The sequence below is a fragment of the Carcharhinus amblyrhynchos genome, chromosome 10, assembly GCF_965287045.1.
Source record: "Carcharhinus amblyrhynchos chromosome 10, sCarAmb.v2.hapA, whole genome shotgun sequence".
In the NCBI taxonomy this organism is placed as follows: Eukaryota; Metazoa; Chordata; class Chondrichthyes; order Carcharhiniformes; family Carcharhinidae; genus Carcharhinus; species Carcharhinus amblyrhynchos.
This window is the reverse complement of record NC_137333.1, coordinates 101,105,821-101,122,562: the sequence shown is the minus strand read 5'-3', so window position 1 is coordinate 101,122,562 and position 16,742 is coordinate 101,105,821. Positions and strand designations below refer to the sequence as shown.

Genomic DNA, 16,742 nt, shown 5'->3' with positions numbered 1-16,742 from the left:
GATATGGGTCAAACGCAGGCAACTGGGACTAACTTTGTGGTTAATAAAAAGGAGTGGCATGGAGAAGTTGGGCTGAAGGGCCTGTTTCCATGTTTTAAGCCTCTATGACTCTAAGGTGATAGTGAGCTGCCTTCCTGCAGTTGGCGTGGTGTGGCCAACCCACAGTTTCTGTATCCTCCTACGTTTGATCTGACTGGATGACTTGCTGGGCTGTTTCAGAGCGTATGTTATGGCCCAACCACGATGGCTGCGGGCCGGCAGGCGTGTGTGTGGGCCAAAGCTGGTGGAGATGGGAGACTGCCTCCCCTGAAGGGCAACGGGGGAACCTGATGTATTTTTAACAACAATCTGCTATTAGCATGATCGTTACTGATGAGATGATCATTTAATTCCAAATTGATCAATTCATTTCATTTAAATTCCCCAGCTGTCGTTGTGGGACCTGATCCTGTGCATTCAGAACCATAACCCAGTCTCTGGATGACTAGTTCAGTGCTATACAATACCACTATACCATGAAAGGGAAACATCTGCAGCATTATGTGGAAAGAGCAAGGAAATTGGACTAATGGATCTTTTAAAACGACTGCACAGGCATTTTGGACCCATTGGTAAATGGTATCCTTCAGTTCTGTAAGATTCCACATGAACTTTGAAACATTTTAATTTGATAAGAGGTCGCATTCTGAATGTATAACATCAGACAGGAACATACGAGTCTTTTTACAGGGGCCTTGTGAAGGAGATGCAGTAATGTACTGATGAAGCTGAAAGTCTGGGTCTGTACTTCCATCAATGTTTTATCAAGGATCAGAATTCCTAGCTGCATCTGCTCAGTGGTCTCACTCAGGGGATCTCTGCATCAGACACTGATACAATAACGAGTTACTGTAGAATGTCAGAAATCTGAAAAAAAAAATACATTACTGGAAATACCCACCAGGTCGGGCAGATTCTGCAGAGAGAAACAGACTTAGGGTGGGCTGTTTGACCAGGACGGAGGGCACAGGCTGCTGGGCAGCCTTCCTGCCCCAAGGCTAACAGAAGCCTTTAAGTAGCCCCCCTAGAATACCAGCAGCTGGGTGGGTTTGCTTGTGGTCTACTGGGGAGGGGTCCCTTCCATTCACAGACTGATTGGGGAACCAGGCATTGGAAAGCAGTAGTCCTGCAGGAAGGCACACCCACCTGCCCTTACGGTCAACCCGTCTTCCCCAACCACCCTCCTCACTAGTCCTCCCCGGCATCCCCATTGCTGCCCTTCCTAGTATAATAAGTCCTAGGAGGTAGAAGCCCCTTAACCAAAATCGCTTTATTTACAATTCCAAATATTGTACACAGAATGCTATCAGTCAGCAGTCTATCTTGGGGAGTGCTAGAGGAATTGAAACTCCCGGTTAAATATAACGAAAAGACTCCCTGATTGGACCAGTTGACCCCTTAATAAGGGAGTTCATATTCCAATAGGCCAACCTCAATGGCCTGATTGAAATCATTACACCTAGCTCTCTCTAAAGGATCCCACGCTGTTCCCTGGTGAAGGTCCCAGAGCAACACTAACAACGGCAGACAGTTCTTGGGGTTGGGATTTCCACCTTAAGTCAATGGGAGGCCGGATGGGTGTTGGATTGCCTTTAGATATCACCAGACCTCCGTAAATGTTTGACACCGAGTTCCCACCAGTTTTGACGCTGGTAGATGTCAAGCCCACCCAACGGTTGGGGTTTGTCGGTCCTGTCCATGCCGGCCGCACCCGTGACGGGTAGGACGGAAAATCTGATGACCAGCAAAATATCCGCTGACTTTCGGCAGGAAATTCTGGTTCTGTTCATGGCCAGGAGCTGAAAATCCCAGGCAACATTCCAGGTCAATGATCCTTGATCAGACCATCTAATGCAGGAGCTCCCAAATCAAGATAGTACAAGCAATTGGATCTTGAGCTCCTGCCCGTCCTGAAAGGCAGCAGCGGCCATTGGAACTGGGCCCTAAAGAAACTCTTGCAATGAGCAACTTTGATAAAACTACAACTCCTGCTATGCTCTGTGGTGACAGTCCAGCTGGTAACTGAGAAATCATAGAATCCCTACAGTGCCATTCGACCCATTGAGTCTGCATCGGTCACAATCCCACCCAGACCCTATTCCCGCAAACCCACATATTCACCCCGCTAAGAGGTGTTTTGGGTTCCTTTGAGGTACACTGAGGCAGAATTTAGCACAGCCAATGCACCTAACCAGCACATTTTTCCGTCCGTGAGTGGAAACTGGAGCAAATTGCGTGGGTAGTGGGTACCCTGAAAAGGATAGTGATGCAGGTTGTCAGAGAATACAACAGGGTACAGATAGGCTGGAAAATTGGGCAGAGAAATGGCTGATGGAATTTAATCCAGACAAATGTGAGGTGATGCATTTTGGTAGATCCAATTCAGGTGGGAGCTACAAAATAAATGGCAGAACCATCAAGAGCATAGACACACAGAGATCTGGGAGCACAGGTCCACAGATCCTTAAAAGTGAAAGCACAGGTGGAAAAGGTGGTGAAGAAAGTGTATGGCATGCTTGCCTTCATCGGATGGGGCATCGAGTATAAAAGTTGGCAAATTGTGTTAGTTATATAAAACATTAGTTAGGCCACATTTGGACTGTTGTGTCCAATTCTGGTCACCACACTGCCAGAAGGGTGCGGAGGCTTTGGACAGACTACAGAAAAGATTTACCAGGATGTTGCCTGGTATGGAGGGTATTAGCTATGAGGAGAAATTGAATAAACTGGGATTGTTCTCCCTGGAAAGATGGGTGACCTGATAGAAGTTTATAAAATTATGAGAGATCTGGATAGGTGAACAGTTGGAAGCTTTTTCTCAGGGCGGAAATGACAATTACAAGGGGGCACAAATTCAAGATAAGGGGAGAAGGTGCAGTGGAGATATGCAGGGGAAGTTTTGTACAGAGTGTGCTGGGGCCTGGAATGCATTGCCAAATGAGGTGGGTGAGGCAGATACATTGGCCACATTTCAGACTTATCTGGATAGACATATGACGAGATGGGAAATGGAGGGATGGCTGGTCTAGACAGGACAATGTGATCAATGCAGGCTTGGAGGGCTGAAGGGCCTGCACTGTTCTTTGAAGAACATGCAGCGTTACAAGGTGAAAGCAAGAGAATGACACAAGGTAAATTACTTATTTGGAGAGCCAGTGCAGACACAATGTGCCGAATGGCTTCCTGTGCTGTAACAATTCTGGGATCTCTAGGTACTTGTAACAACAAAGACTGATCCTACTGATTCTGTAGTTGGCTGCTGTCTGAGATTACACAGGAGAGATGGAGATCTCAACTGTGGCTGCATTGACCTCCAAATTCCCCTTAGGAATGGATACTGTTCCAGCAGTTATTTGTAATCCACAAGAAAGAAAGCTCCTAGACAATCCAGACGAGGCAACTCCACAGTCAATTAGGTTAAAGTTTATTTATTAGTGTCACAAGTAGGCTTACATTAACACTGCAATGAGAAAATCCCCGAGTCCGGTGCCTGTCCGGGTACACTGAGGGAGAATTTAACACGGCCAATACACCTAACCAATTGTCACCCTAGACTGTTTCAGAAGTTATCTACAATACAAGAGAAATCCAGCATATCTTCCAAATTGACTTAGCCTTTTGCTCAATTGTCACCAGGCCGAATAATGACAACTGACAATGAAAGGCTGGGAGGTATCAACTTCACAGCTTTCCCATTGGAAACATCAGTTGGAACAGACATATAATCAATGTTGCTCATATCACTCTTCAGGTCATCCATTGCTGAAGACACTAATGCATTTGTGACAAAAGCTTTGGTCTGTGTACCAGCACAGCAGAACCTTTTCCATCACGCAGCTCTTGATTAATGCAGACTTATGGTCCACTGCCCGAAAGCTGCGGTTGGGTTTTGCGAGAAGGTGTGCAGATATACCTTCAGTTGCAGGATTGTTAAATCCACTCTTAGTGAATCTCTTCAAACAATTTGCAGCGCTAGTGCTTCTAGATTCAACCCACAATTTGTGCATTTTCTTTTGAATACAGTTCTTTATAGAGTCATAGAATCCCTTCAGTGCTGAAGGAGATTATCTGGTCCATCGAGCCTAAGCCAACAACATTCCCACCCAGGCTCTATTCTCATAACTCTATGTATTTACCCTGCCAATCTCCCTGACATTAAGGGGCAATTCAGCATGGCCAATGCACCTAACCAACATATCTTTGGATAAAACCGAAGCACCCGGAGGAAACGCATGCAGACACGGGGAGAAAGTGCAAACTTCACACTGAAAACCACTCAAGCCAGGAATTGAACCTGGGTCTCTGACACTGTAAGGCAGCAGTGCTAACCATTGTGCCACCATCTCAGCTCTTCCACCACGACTAACTGAGAATGTTGGCTTGCAGTACATGCAGTGCCCATCACTCTCCCCCATCCAAGAGGAGAGTGGAAGTAAAAAGTAAATACTAAATTGACCCTAGTGTTGGGAGATCAGCAGGATAAATATGTAGGGTTATGGGAATGGGGCCTAGGTGGGACTATGGTCAGTGCAGAATCAATGGGCCAAATGGCCTCCTTCTACACTGTAGGATTCTATGGTTCTATGAAGAGATTAGAGCTTGCCTCTGTTCTACAATATTTTTCCAGATACAGGCCCTTCGGGAAGTCCAACTTGAAGGAAAAAAGCAATCGGGACAACACAAACCTGGGGGAAGGCGGAAGAGAGCAGATCAGGGAAAGAAATGTCACCTGCAGGCTCAACAAAGCAATCCCTAAAATATAATATAACTCAAGCGGGGTGTGCAGGACACATTGTCCACATCACTGTACGGACTGCTGCTGGCAGCCTGCCCCCATTGAATCACTGAAAAAAATTACAAAGAGTTCCATATCTACACCATCCAAACAGAGTGGAAGGATTCTGCGACATTGTTGATTTGGAGTTTCAGAGCCCTCCGAACGTCAGCGACATTTGCTGGCTTTCTCTCACGCCTCTTGTTAACAGGGTGCTGAAGCTCCGAAATCTCACTTTTGCTCGCAAGGAAAAGCCCCGACGGCACCATCGGCGAAGCCCGGCTCCAGTTTTCTTTTTGCACAACTAATTGCCTCTCCTCAATGTCACTACAGCTAGCAATGGAAGAACATAATGCAAACGGCATGGCACTGAGACTGCCAGAGCTGTAGGAAAAAGAACTGATTGGAAGAAGAGATGCCTACTTCATGGGGCTAAAGGTGAGGGGTCTTTTTAACTCCACAAGGGAGCAGCAGTGGCCGATATAGTCCGTCGAGACCACTCTGCCATTCGGTATAGGATATACTGGCACTGGAGGGGGTGCAGAGGAGATTCATAGAAGCAGGGAAATTGTTTCCACTGGCGGCGAAACTAGAACTAGGAGACATGGTCTCAAAATAAGGGGGAGCAGATTTAGGACTGAGTTGAGGAGGAACTTCTTCACCTAAAGGGTTGTGAATCTGGAATTCCCTGTCCAGTGAAGCAGTTGAGGCTACCCCACTGAATGTTTTTAAGGTAAGGAGAGATGGATTTTTGAACAGTAAAGGAATTAAGGGTTACGGTGAGTGGGTGGGTAAGTGGAGCTGAGTCCACGAAAAGATCAGCCATGATCTTATTGAATGGTGGAGCAGGCTCGAGGGGCCAGACAGCCCGCTCCTGCTCCTAGTTCTTACGTTTTTAATTTTTAAAATTTATTTAGTTGTGCATTGTGGAACAAATCTTTCTCGAGCCCTCTTTGTAATGAAAATCCTGATTAGTGGCTGTTGAATTCTCCATTATCACTGCAGCACTTTTAATCCTGTGTCAATAGCCAGATTACTGGAATTTCATGCTGAGAAAACTTTAGTCCTTTGTTTTGAGGTTTCTCATTCAAGGGCTGTCATTGGAAATTTCATGAAGGAGGCGGCAGGCTCTTCACAGGCAGAGTGTCCCACTCACCTCTGGAATTGGTCAAATGTTGCTGCACAATTGCATTTCGATGCAGCCACCTCACAATCATTTTGCTTCCACCTTGAGCGTCGATTGTGGGATAGCGGGTGTGATGAATACCACACAATGCAACATCACCACCTATCTGTAAAAGATCAATCCAAAGCTTGGGTTTGGAGAAGTTATAACTTGATGCGAGAGAAGACAAGGAGTGTGATTGGGCTGATAGGCCTGAGTGACCTAATTCTGCTCCTATGTCTTATGGATTTTCTGGGTCCATTCGTTGTAGGCGCAAAAGATCTTCTTTCTACTGTTGTGAACTAAGTGTTTGTAAAATTATAAAAAAAAAAGTTCTAAAATGCTAAGAGTTGAAAAATTTCTTGGTTCTATTAGAAAAGGTAGTTTTTTCCATACTGGAAAGAAGGAGGTACATCCTGTACACAGACTGTAACATTATATCGCAAGCCTAGGCAGTGGTGCTACCAAGACAACATGTTGTTTTTGAAGTTTGCCCAATCAATTTAAAATAGGCATTTGAATAGCAGCAGCCTAGTAGATTTGAATTTGATGTTTTCATAGCCTGTAAACCAATCCTATTGTGGGGATTTTTTGGCATGTCATTAAGGGTATCAGAACCAGTTCCCAGCTCCAGAGAGTCAGAAGACAGCCACTGCCTCTATTAGCCAGCCTGTGCCACAGTTCACAGCTTGAGAGACATAACGAACAACTGTCTAATAGTGTAACAGCTGTATTTATGTCTTAAAAGAAAGCCTCATTTCAATCGTAAAGGTACCAATATAAGATAATATGAACATAAGAACATAAGAAATAGGAGCAGGAGTAGGCCATCTAGCCCTTCGAGCCTGCCCCGCCATTCAATAAGATCATGGCTGATCTGTCGTGGCTCAGTTCCACTTTCCCGCCCTCTCCCCATAATTCTTAATTCCCTCTCTTATCAAAAACCCATCAACCTGCGTCTTAAAAATATTTAGCGAGGCAGCCTCCACCACTTCAACGGGCAGAGAATTCCAGAGATTCACCACCCTTTGAGTGAAGAAGTTCCTCCTCAACTCTGTTCTAAACCGCCCCCCCCCTTTATCTTGAGGCTGTGCCCCCTAGTCCTACTGTCTTTTTTGAGTGGGAAGAGTCTCTCCACCTCTATCCTATCCATCCCATTCATCATCTTATACGTCTCAATGAGATCTCCCCTCATTCTTCTAAACTCTAACGAGTACAAGCCCAGTTTATTCAGTTTCTCCTCATAGCTCAACCCCCTCAACTCCGGTATCAGCCTAGTAAACCTCCTCTGCACTCCCTCCAAGGCCAAAATATCTTTGCGCAGGTGCGGCGCCCAAAAATGCACACAGTACTCCAGCTGCGGCCTCACCAATGCCCTATACAGCTGCAGCAAGACCTCCCTACTTTTATATTCAATCTCCCTCGCTATGAAGGCCAGCATCCCATTTGCCTTCCTGACCACCTGCTGCACCTGCAAGCTGGGTTTTTGCGACTCATGCACAAGGACCCCGAGGTCCCTTTGCACCGTCGCCTGCTGCAGTTTTTCGCCCCGTAAGTAATAGTCCTTCCTACCATTCTTCCTACCAAAGTGGACCACCTCACACTTGCCATTTCCTGGCCCATTCGCCCAGCCTATCTAGATCCTTCTGCAGACTCTCCACACCCTCCGCACAATTTGCCGTTCCCCCAATCTTGGTGTCATCAGCAAATTTTGACACCCTACACTTGGTTCCCTTCTCCAGATCATCTATATAAATGGTAAAAAGCTGAGGCCCCAGCACCGACCCCTGGGGCACTCCACTAGTCACCATCCGCCAATCTGAATAGCACCCGTTGACCCCCACTCTCTGCCTCCTATTTGACAACCAATCCTCTATCCATGCCAACACCCTACCCCCAACTCCATGTCCCCCGACCTTCTGCAATAACCTCTTGTGAGGTACTTTGTCAAACGCCTTCTGAAAATCCAGAAAGACCACATCCACCGGCTCTCCTCTATCCACTGCCCTAGACACATCCTCATAGAACTCCAGTAAATTTGTCAGACATGACTTCCCTTTAATGAAACCGTGCTGCGTCTGCTCTATCAAGCAATTCCCTTCATGATGCCTCGCAATTTCCTCCTTAATGACAGATTTTAACATTTTACCTACTGAAGCCAGAAGAAAGTCAGCAAAGAAGACAGAAGGTCCCAGAAGACGACAAACCTGATTATATTTTGAGAGTGACAAGAAATTCTACTTTTTTTGTTTCCATTGATGTCCTGCTGGAGGCTGAGTAGAGCCAGGGAGGAAAACTCTTCCCCATCAATGGGAAAAATAATTGGCTGCTGCCACAAAGGCCTCCCAGCTGCCATGTTACAGGCTGACAATGGGGTGGCCATTTAGGCGAGATGCTGGAAGCTACCGGCATGCATTCTCATCTTCTGGAGAGTAGAGTCGACTCTTGGGAAGGAATATGTGCCAGTCATACAGTCTTACTCCTGGGATAGTAACTGGGAATAAATAACCCATTGCACTGCCACACCTGCTGCAATTCTCAATGGCAGATTAATCCGGTCCCATTATGGCGATGCCTACTTACCCTTGTAGATGCCATTCCATCCTCCGTGGACCTCACCGGAGTCGGAGATCTCCTCAACATGGGCGCCTTGGTCTGAGGTGAAGTAAACCAGGGTCCTGCTGCTGAGATTGAGCCTGTCCAACGAAGCCAAGATTTGTCCTGAAATTTCAAAATGTAAGTGCATTCAACATTGGCAAGACCACATTTGGAGCACTGCGTACAACTCTGGTCGCCCTGGTATAGCAAGCATGTTATTAAACTGGAAAGGGTGCAAAAATGATTTCCAAGAATGTTACCGGGACTGGAATGTTATAAGGAGAGGCTGGATAGGCTCAGGCTTATTCCCCTGGATTGTAGGAGGGTAAGGGGTGACCTTATTGAGGTTTATAAAACCATGAGGGATATAGATAAGTTGAATAGCCAAGGTCTTTTCCCCTGGGTAGGGGAATCCAAAACTAGAGGGCATTGGTTTAAGGTGAGAGGGGAAAGATTTCAAGGGGAACTTTTTCACACAGAGGGTATTGTGTATATGGAATGAGCTGCCAGAGGAGGTGGTAGAGGCGGGTACAATTACAACATTTAAAAGACATTTGGGCAGGTACATGGATGGCAAAGGTTTAGAGGGATGTGTGCCAAATGCAGGCAAATGGGACTAGCTCAGTTTAGGAAACCTCGTTGGCATGGACGAGTTGGGACGAAGGGCCTGTTTCTGTGCTGTATATCGCTGTGACTCTATAACATACCTCCGTTACCAACTGTGGAACAGAACCTGACATTTTAAATTCCTTTGCTCGTCTCTCCCTTGCCCCCAACGTTCAAGGCTTAATAAACGGACTGCATGTTTAAAGCAGAGATATTAGAGAAACTAATTCTTCTATTGGGAGAAATCAAAAAGGTGGGAACGTAATCTCAAAGTTAGAGGAAAATCAGGAAGCACTTTTCTCAATCGAAGGGTATTCATAATCTAGAATTTCCTTCTCCCACGGAGGTGTGTGGATGCTGGGGCACATTCGGAGCTTTCATGACTGAAATTGGAATATAATTAGAACTAAGGAAAGTTCAGCACAGGAACAGACCCTTCTGTACTTAAAGTTTGTGCTGATCGTGATGCCCTAACTAAACTAAATAAAAAACTTTCTGCCCTTACTTGGTCTGTATCCTTCTATTCCCTCCCTATTCATGTACCCATCCAGATGCCTCTGAAATGTTGTTAATGTGCCTGCTTCCACTATCACCTCTGGCAGTGCGTTCCAGACACTCTCCAGTTTCTGCCTGAAAAACGTCCCCTGCACATCTCCCTTAAAAACTTTCCCCCTCTCGCCTTGTAATTGACACTTCCACCCTTAGAAAAAATCCCTGCCTCCTTTATGCCTCTCATAATTTAGTAGACCTCTATCAGGTCTCCCCTCAGCCTCTGTCTTTCCAGTGAAAACAATCCTAGTTGATTCAACTTCTCTTCATAGCCAATGCCCTTGAGACCAGGCAACACTCTGGTGAACCTTCTTTGCGCTCTCTCCAAAGCCTACACATCCTTCTGGTAGTCTGGTGACCAGCACAAATATGTCAGGTACGTCACTTAAAAAATATGAAATTGAAACAAATGAAGCTGAAATTCAGCCACAATCTAACTCAGGGCTTCTGCAGGCCAGCCTGATCTATACAATTCGGCTTTTGTGCTGTTACCAGCTCATCCCAAAGAGGCTGCTTTCTCCAGAATCCAACTTCTGATGAGATGAGCTGGAGACAGTAGGAAAGTCAAACTTTGAGATGAGGGTGAGCCAAGACATTGGAATGATAGTGACAGGAGGGTTTGCAAGAGGGGGCAGTGGAAAAGAATGGGGCCTGTGAGATGGAGTGTCAGTGAGAGCGGGGCCTGCGCGAGGGAGGAGGTGAGAGTGACCCAGTCTTCAGAGAAGGAATAGCGAGAGAAGTTAGTGTGCATATGATGAGGGTGAGTGAATGAATGTATGTGGGAAAGAGATGAGAGCGTGTGTATGCGTGGGAGAGAAAGAGATGAGAGTGAGTGAATGAGTGAGTGAGTGAGAGTGAGAGAGGAGCGGGTAAGTGAGCGTGAGAGTGAAGCAAGTGAGTGAGTGAGCGAGTGGGTGAGCATGTGAGTGAGAATGTGAGCGAGTGAGTGAGAATGTGAGCGAGCGAGTGAATGAGCGAATGAGCGAGTGGGTGTGAGAGAGACAAGAGTGAGTTAGCGCGTGAGAGAGTGTGAACGAATGTGAGGAGAAAGAGTGTGAGATGAGTGTGAGTGAGGGAGGGTGCGGGTGTGAGTGAGTGTGAGAATGAGTGTGTATCAAGCATTCCAGCAACACTCCGCTCATTAAAAATGACCAAAAGACAAGACCCAAGTACACCTTTAAATAAGATAACTCTTTTGTTATAGTAAATGTATACGTATAAGGCTTTGATCAATTATATTTGCACCCATGGCACTTTTTTTTGTGGTTTGGCTCTTCAGTGCAACAAGAATGTTTCTCAGGGATTCCTTCAACACTCCTGGAAGGTCAATAAAGTTGACCTTGGAAGTTTGGGAAATCCTGATCTAATTAAACGGTGGAGCAGGTTCAAGGGACAAAATGGTCTACACAACTCCCATTTAGAAGTTCTTGAATCACAGAATCCTTTCAGCACAGAAAGACGCCATTTGGTCCATTGAGCCTGTACTGGCAACAATCCCACCCAGGCTCTATCCCTGTAACAACATGTATTTATCCTGCCAAATCCCTAAGGAACAATTTAGCATGGCCAATCAACCTAATATGTCCATTTTTAGAGTGTGGGAGGAAATCAGAGCACCCGGAGGAAACGCACGCAGACATGGGAGAACGTGCAAACTCCACACAGTCACCCAAGGCCAGAATCGAATCCAGGCCCTAAGGCTGTGAGGCAGCAGTGCTGACCACTGTGCTGTCCTGCATTGTACTGAAGCAAAAAAATCAAGGCGGACACACCAATGGAGTAGGAAGGAGTGCTGCACTGTTTGAGGTGCTGTTTATCAGATGGGATATTAAACACAGCCCCATCATGTGCACATCATAAGGACAACTTGGGATGGACAATACATGCTGACCCAGCCAGCGAAGCTCACATCCTGTAAACGAATCAAAATAAAAATCCCAAGGCACTATTTTGAAGAAGAGCAGACAAGCTCTGTCCAATGTCCTAGCCAATCATGGCAAAAAGAGATTTTCTGGTCATTGTCACTTTACTGGTTGTAGGAGTTTGCTTTACACACTTTGGCTACTGGGTTTTCTACCCTGTAATAGTCCTATGTCCCTCAGGCATAATTCATCTGCTGTTAAAAGCAAATTACTGCGGATGCTGGAATCTGGAACCAAAAGAGAAAATGCTGGAAAATCTCAGCAGGTCTGGCAGCATCTGTAAGGAGAGAAAAGAGCTGAAGTTTCGAGTCCAGATGACCCTTTGACAAAGGGTCATCTGTTGTTCCCTTTATCCAGTTCCCACTGACCTGGAGTTCTCCAAGTAGGCCTATTGATTAAATGATGGCAACGGCACCCAAGAAGTCTAGGCAACTTGGTTCATATTTGGTGTTGGATTTTGTTCCAGTCTGCTCCCGTGCATTTTCCAATGTCAAACATGCTATATAAATGCAAGTTATTCTCTTATCTGGACATAAGTTTCTCAGTCATCAGATATACCAAGATAAAATGGTAGCCGGTATCGAAAATAGAAAGGAAAAAGCTGCAAATACTCAGAGGGTCTGCAGTGTCAGTGGTGAGGGAAACAGGGTCAATACTACAGGCCCGTAACATTTCATCAGAACACGTCTGGTGAAAGGCCACAGACCTGAAACATGAACTTTGTTTCTCACTCCCCACATGCTGCCAGACAACAAAGAACAATACAGCACAGGAACAGGCCCTTCGGCCCTCCAAACACGTGCTGCTCACGTTTTCCTATCTAGATGAACCACTTGCATCCCTCTAGTCCCCGTTTGTTCATGTGTCTATCTAGATAAGATTTAAATGTGGCTAACTTATAGGGCCCCTAACCCTATAAATTAGTGTAGAGAGGATACCCGATCCTCTACACTGGTAGAGAATCCCACCCTCCCACCTCCTCTAACCTAATCATAAGTGTGGGGGAATTTTTTTTTATTTTTTTTATTTTTCTGCTGGTAATTGTTTCAGGGATGGCAGTTCAGGCAGTGTGCTGCATCTCCTGTGGGATGTATGTGGTGAGGGAATCTAGTAGTGTTTCAGGTGATTTTACTTGTAAGAAGTGTGTTCGATTGCAGCTTCTGGAGGAGCGTGTAAAGGAGCTGGAGGTGGAGTTAGAGGAACTCCGCATAATTCGGGAGGCAGAGGAGGACATTGATAGGAGTTATAAGGAGATTGTCACTCCTAGAAATAAGTCTTGGGTCACTGCCAGGAAGAGGGGAAAGAAGCAGGTGGGGGGACAGTCCCCTGGGGCTGTTCCCCTCCAAAATAGGTTTTCGGTCCTGGAGGCTACAGTTGAGGAGGAATCAACTGGGGATAGCCAAAGGGAGCAGGCTGCTGGGGGAGAGCCTAGTGTGAAAGCTCAGGTGGTTAGGGGCTGTAAAAGATTGGGCCTCGTGATTGGGGACTCCACAGTTAAAGGGAGAGATAAGAGAGTTGGAAGTAAAGGTAGGGACTCAGGGCTGGTGTGTTGCCTACCAGGGGCTGGGGTCCGGGATGTATCAGAAAGGATATTCACGACTCTTAAGGGAGAGGGAGATCAACCCCAAGTTATAGTTCATGTGGGGACACATGACATAGGGAGGTTAAGGGAAGGGGATATTAAGCAGAGATTTATGGAGTTGGGGTGGAAACTGAAGGCCAAGTCAGAAAGAGTGGTTATCTCCAGACTCTTGCCTGTGCCACGGGATAGTTTAGAGAGGAATAGGGAGAGGGAAAGTTTGAACTCGTGGCTGAGGGGTTGGTGCAGGAGGGAGGGGTTCAGGTACTTGAGCAATTGGGGATCATTCTGGGGAAGGAGGGACCTCTATATGAGGGATGGTCTGCACCTGAATCAGAGGGGGACCAATATCCTGGGGGGTAAATTTGCTAAGGCTATGCAGGGAGGTTTAAACTGATTCGGAGGGGGGGTGGGATCCTGAGTAGAGGGGTTGAAAGTGAGGGGGGCATAGATGGGGACTGCAATGCACAGCATCGCAGGGGTGGGATGGAGCAGGGTTTGAAATCTGTATACTTTAATGCGAGGAGTATTCGCAATAAAGTGGATGAACTTGCAGCGTGGATCAGTACCTGGGACTTCGATGTTGTGGCCATTTCAGAGACATGGATAGAGCAGGGGCAGGAATGGTTGCTGCAGGTCCCGGGGTTCAAATGTTTTAGTCGGAGTAGAGAAGGAGGTAGGAGGGGGGGAGGGGTAGCTTTATTGGTCAGGGATTGTATCACAGTGTCAGAGAGGAAGTTTGATGAGGACTTGTCTGTTGAGGTAGTATGGGCGGAGATTAGAAATAGGAGAGGAGAGGTCACCCTGTTGGGAGTCTTTTATAGACCTCCTAAAAGTTCTAGAGAGGTTGAGGAAAGGATTGCGGAGACGATCCTGGTTAGGAGTGAAAGTAATAGGGTAATTGTTATGGGGGATTTTAACTTTACTAATATTGATTGGAATTGTTATAGCTCTAGCTCGTTAGAGGGGTCAGTTTTTGTACAAAGCGTGCAGGAAGGTTTTTTGACTCAGTATGTAGATAGGCCAACTAGAGGTGAGGCTATATTGGATTTGGTGCTGGGAAATGAGCCAGACCAGGTGCTAGACTTGGAAGTTGGTGTGCATTTTGGTGATAGTGACCACAATTCGGTTACGTTCACCTTAGTGATGGAAAGGGATAGGAATGAACCTCGGGCTAGTGGTTTTAGCTGGGGGAAGGGTAATTATGAGGCTATTAGGAGAGAATTAGGAAGCATAGGTTGGACTAGGAGATTACAGGGATTGGGAACGTCTGAAATGTGGAGTTTTTTCAAGGAACAGCTACTGCGAGTCCGTGATAGGTATGTCCCTGTCAGGCAAGGAGGAATTGGTAGGGCTAGGGAACCGTGGTGCACCAAAAAAGTTTTTTCGTTGGTTAAGAGGAAAAAGAAGGCTTATGTTCGGATGAGATGTGAGGGCTCGGGTAGTGCACTAGAAAACTTTAGATTGGCTAGGAGGGAGTTGAAGAGTGAGCTAAGAAGGGCTAAAAGAGGACATGAGAAGACTTTGGCTGATAGGGTTAAGGAGAATCCTAAGGCGTTCTATAGGTATGTTAAGAACAGAAGGTTGGTTAGAGCAAGATTAGGGCCAGTTATAGACAGCAGAGGGAAGTTATGTGTGGAACCGGAGGAGATTGGAGAGGCATTGAACCAATATTTCTCTTCGGTGTTCACGCAAGGGGACATGGATATAGCTGAGGAGGACACTGGATTGCAGGGGAGTAGAATTGACAGTGTTGCAGTTGATAAGGAGGATGTGCTAGATATTCTGGAGGGTCTGAAAATAGATAAGTCCCCTGGTCCGGATGGGATTTACCCCAGGATTCTCTGGGAGGCAAGAGAAGTGATTGCAGAGCCTCTGGCTCTGACCTTCAGGTCGTCGTTGGCCTCTGGTATAGTACCGGAAGATTGGAGGTTAGCGAATGTTGTCCCATTGTTTAAGAAGGGGAACAGAGACTTCCCCGGGAATTATAGACCGGTGAGTCTCACTTCTGTTGTGGGCAAGGTTTTAGAAAAAATTATTCGGGATAGGATTTATAGTTATTTGGAGAGTAAAGAATTGATTGGAGATAGTCAGCATGGTTTTGTGGCGGGTAGGTCGTGCCTTACTAACCTTATTGAGTTTTTTGAGAAAGTGACCAAAGAGGTGGATGGGGGTAAGGCAGTGGACGTGGTGTATATGGATTTTAGTAAGGCGTTTGATGAGGTTCACCATGGTAGGCTTCTGCAGAAAATGCAGATGTATGGGATTGGGGGTGATCTAGGGAATTGGATCAGGAATTGGCTAGCGGATAGGAGACAGAGGGTGGTGGTTGCTGGTAAATATTCATCATGGAGTTCGGTTTCGAGTGGTGCGCCTCCGGGATCTGTTTTGGGGCCACTGCTGTTTGTAATTTTTATTAATGATCTGGATGAGGGTATAGTTGGGTGGATTAGTAAGTTTGCTGATGACACCAAAGTCGGAGGTGTGGTAGATAGTGATGAAGGGTGTCATAGTTTGCAGGAAGACTTAGACAGGTTGCAGAGCTGGGCCGAGAGCTGGCGGATGGAGTTTAATGCGGAGAAGTGTGAGGTAATTCACTTTGGTAGGAATAACAGATGTGTTGAGTATAGGGCTAACGGGAGGACTTTGAATAGTGTGGATGAGCAGAGGGATCTAGGTGTATGTGTACATAGATCCCTGAAAGTTGGGAGTCAAGTAGATAAGGTTGTTAAGAAGGCATACGGTGTCTTGGCGTTTATTGGTAGGGGGATTGAATTTAGGAGTCGCAGCGTCATGTTGCAACTGTACACAACTCTGGTGCGGCCGCACTTGGAGTACTGTGTGCAGTTCTGGTCCCCACATTATAGGAAGGATGTGGAGGCTTTGGAGAGGGTGCAGAGGAGGTTTACCAGGATGTTGCCTGGTATGGAGGGGAGGTCCTATGAGGAGAGGCTGAGGGATTTGGGGTTGTTTTCGCTGGAAAGAAGGTGGCTAAGAGGGGATCTTATTGAAACATATAAGATGATTAGAGGTTTAGATAGGGTGGATAGTAATAGCCTTTTTCCTCTGATGGAGAAATCTAGCACGAGGGGGCATGGCTTTAAATTAAGGGGTGGTAGTTATAGGACGGATGTCAGGGGTAGGTTCTTTACCCAGAGGGTGGTGAGGGATTGGAATGCCCTGCCTGCTGCAGTTGTAAATGCGCCTAGTTTGGGGGTGTTTAAGAGATCCGTGGATAGGTTTATGGACGAGAAGGGATTGGTTTAGGTTAGTGGGTCATTGTTTTGTAACTGGTCGGCGCAACATCGTGAGCCGAAGGGCCTGTTCTGCGCTGTAATGTTCTATGTTCTATGTTCTAATGTGTCTGCCTCAGCCACCTCACCTGGCAGTGTATTCAGGCCCTCACAACAGTCTGTGTAAAAAAACTTACACCACACATCTCCACTGAATCTTTCCCCCCGTTATCTTGAACCTGTGCTCCCTTGTCATTTCTGCCCTGGGAAAAAGCTT

General features: G+C 46.3%; 1 protein-coding gene across 2 annotated transcripts in view; it reads right to left on the bottom strand.

Moving 5' to 3' along the window:
• The window catches only part of sts (steroid sulfatase (microsomal), isozyme S), an 80,130-nt gene that overhangs the window by 13,642 nt on the left and 49,746 nt on the right, over positions 1-16,742 (bottom strand). For both annotated transcript variants that reach the window (XM_080197668.1, XM_080197669.1), the window contains exon 7: positions 8,562-8,699. In XM_080197668.1, the coding sequence (XP_080053794.1) occupies positions 8,562-8,699 (138 nt within the window). The remainder of the gene's footprint in view (positions 1-8,561; positions 8,700-16,742) is intronic.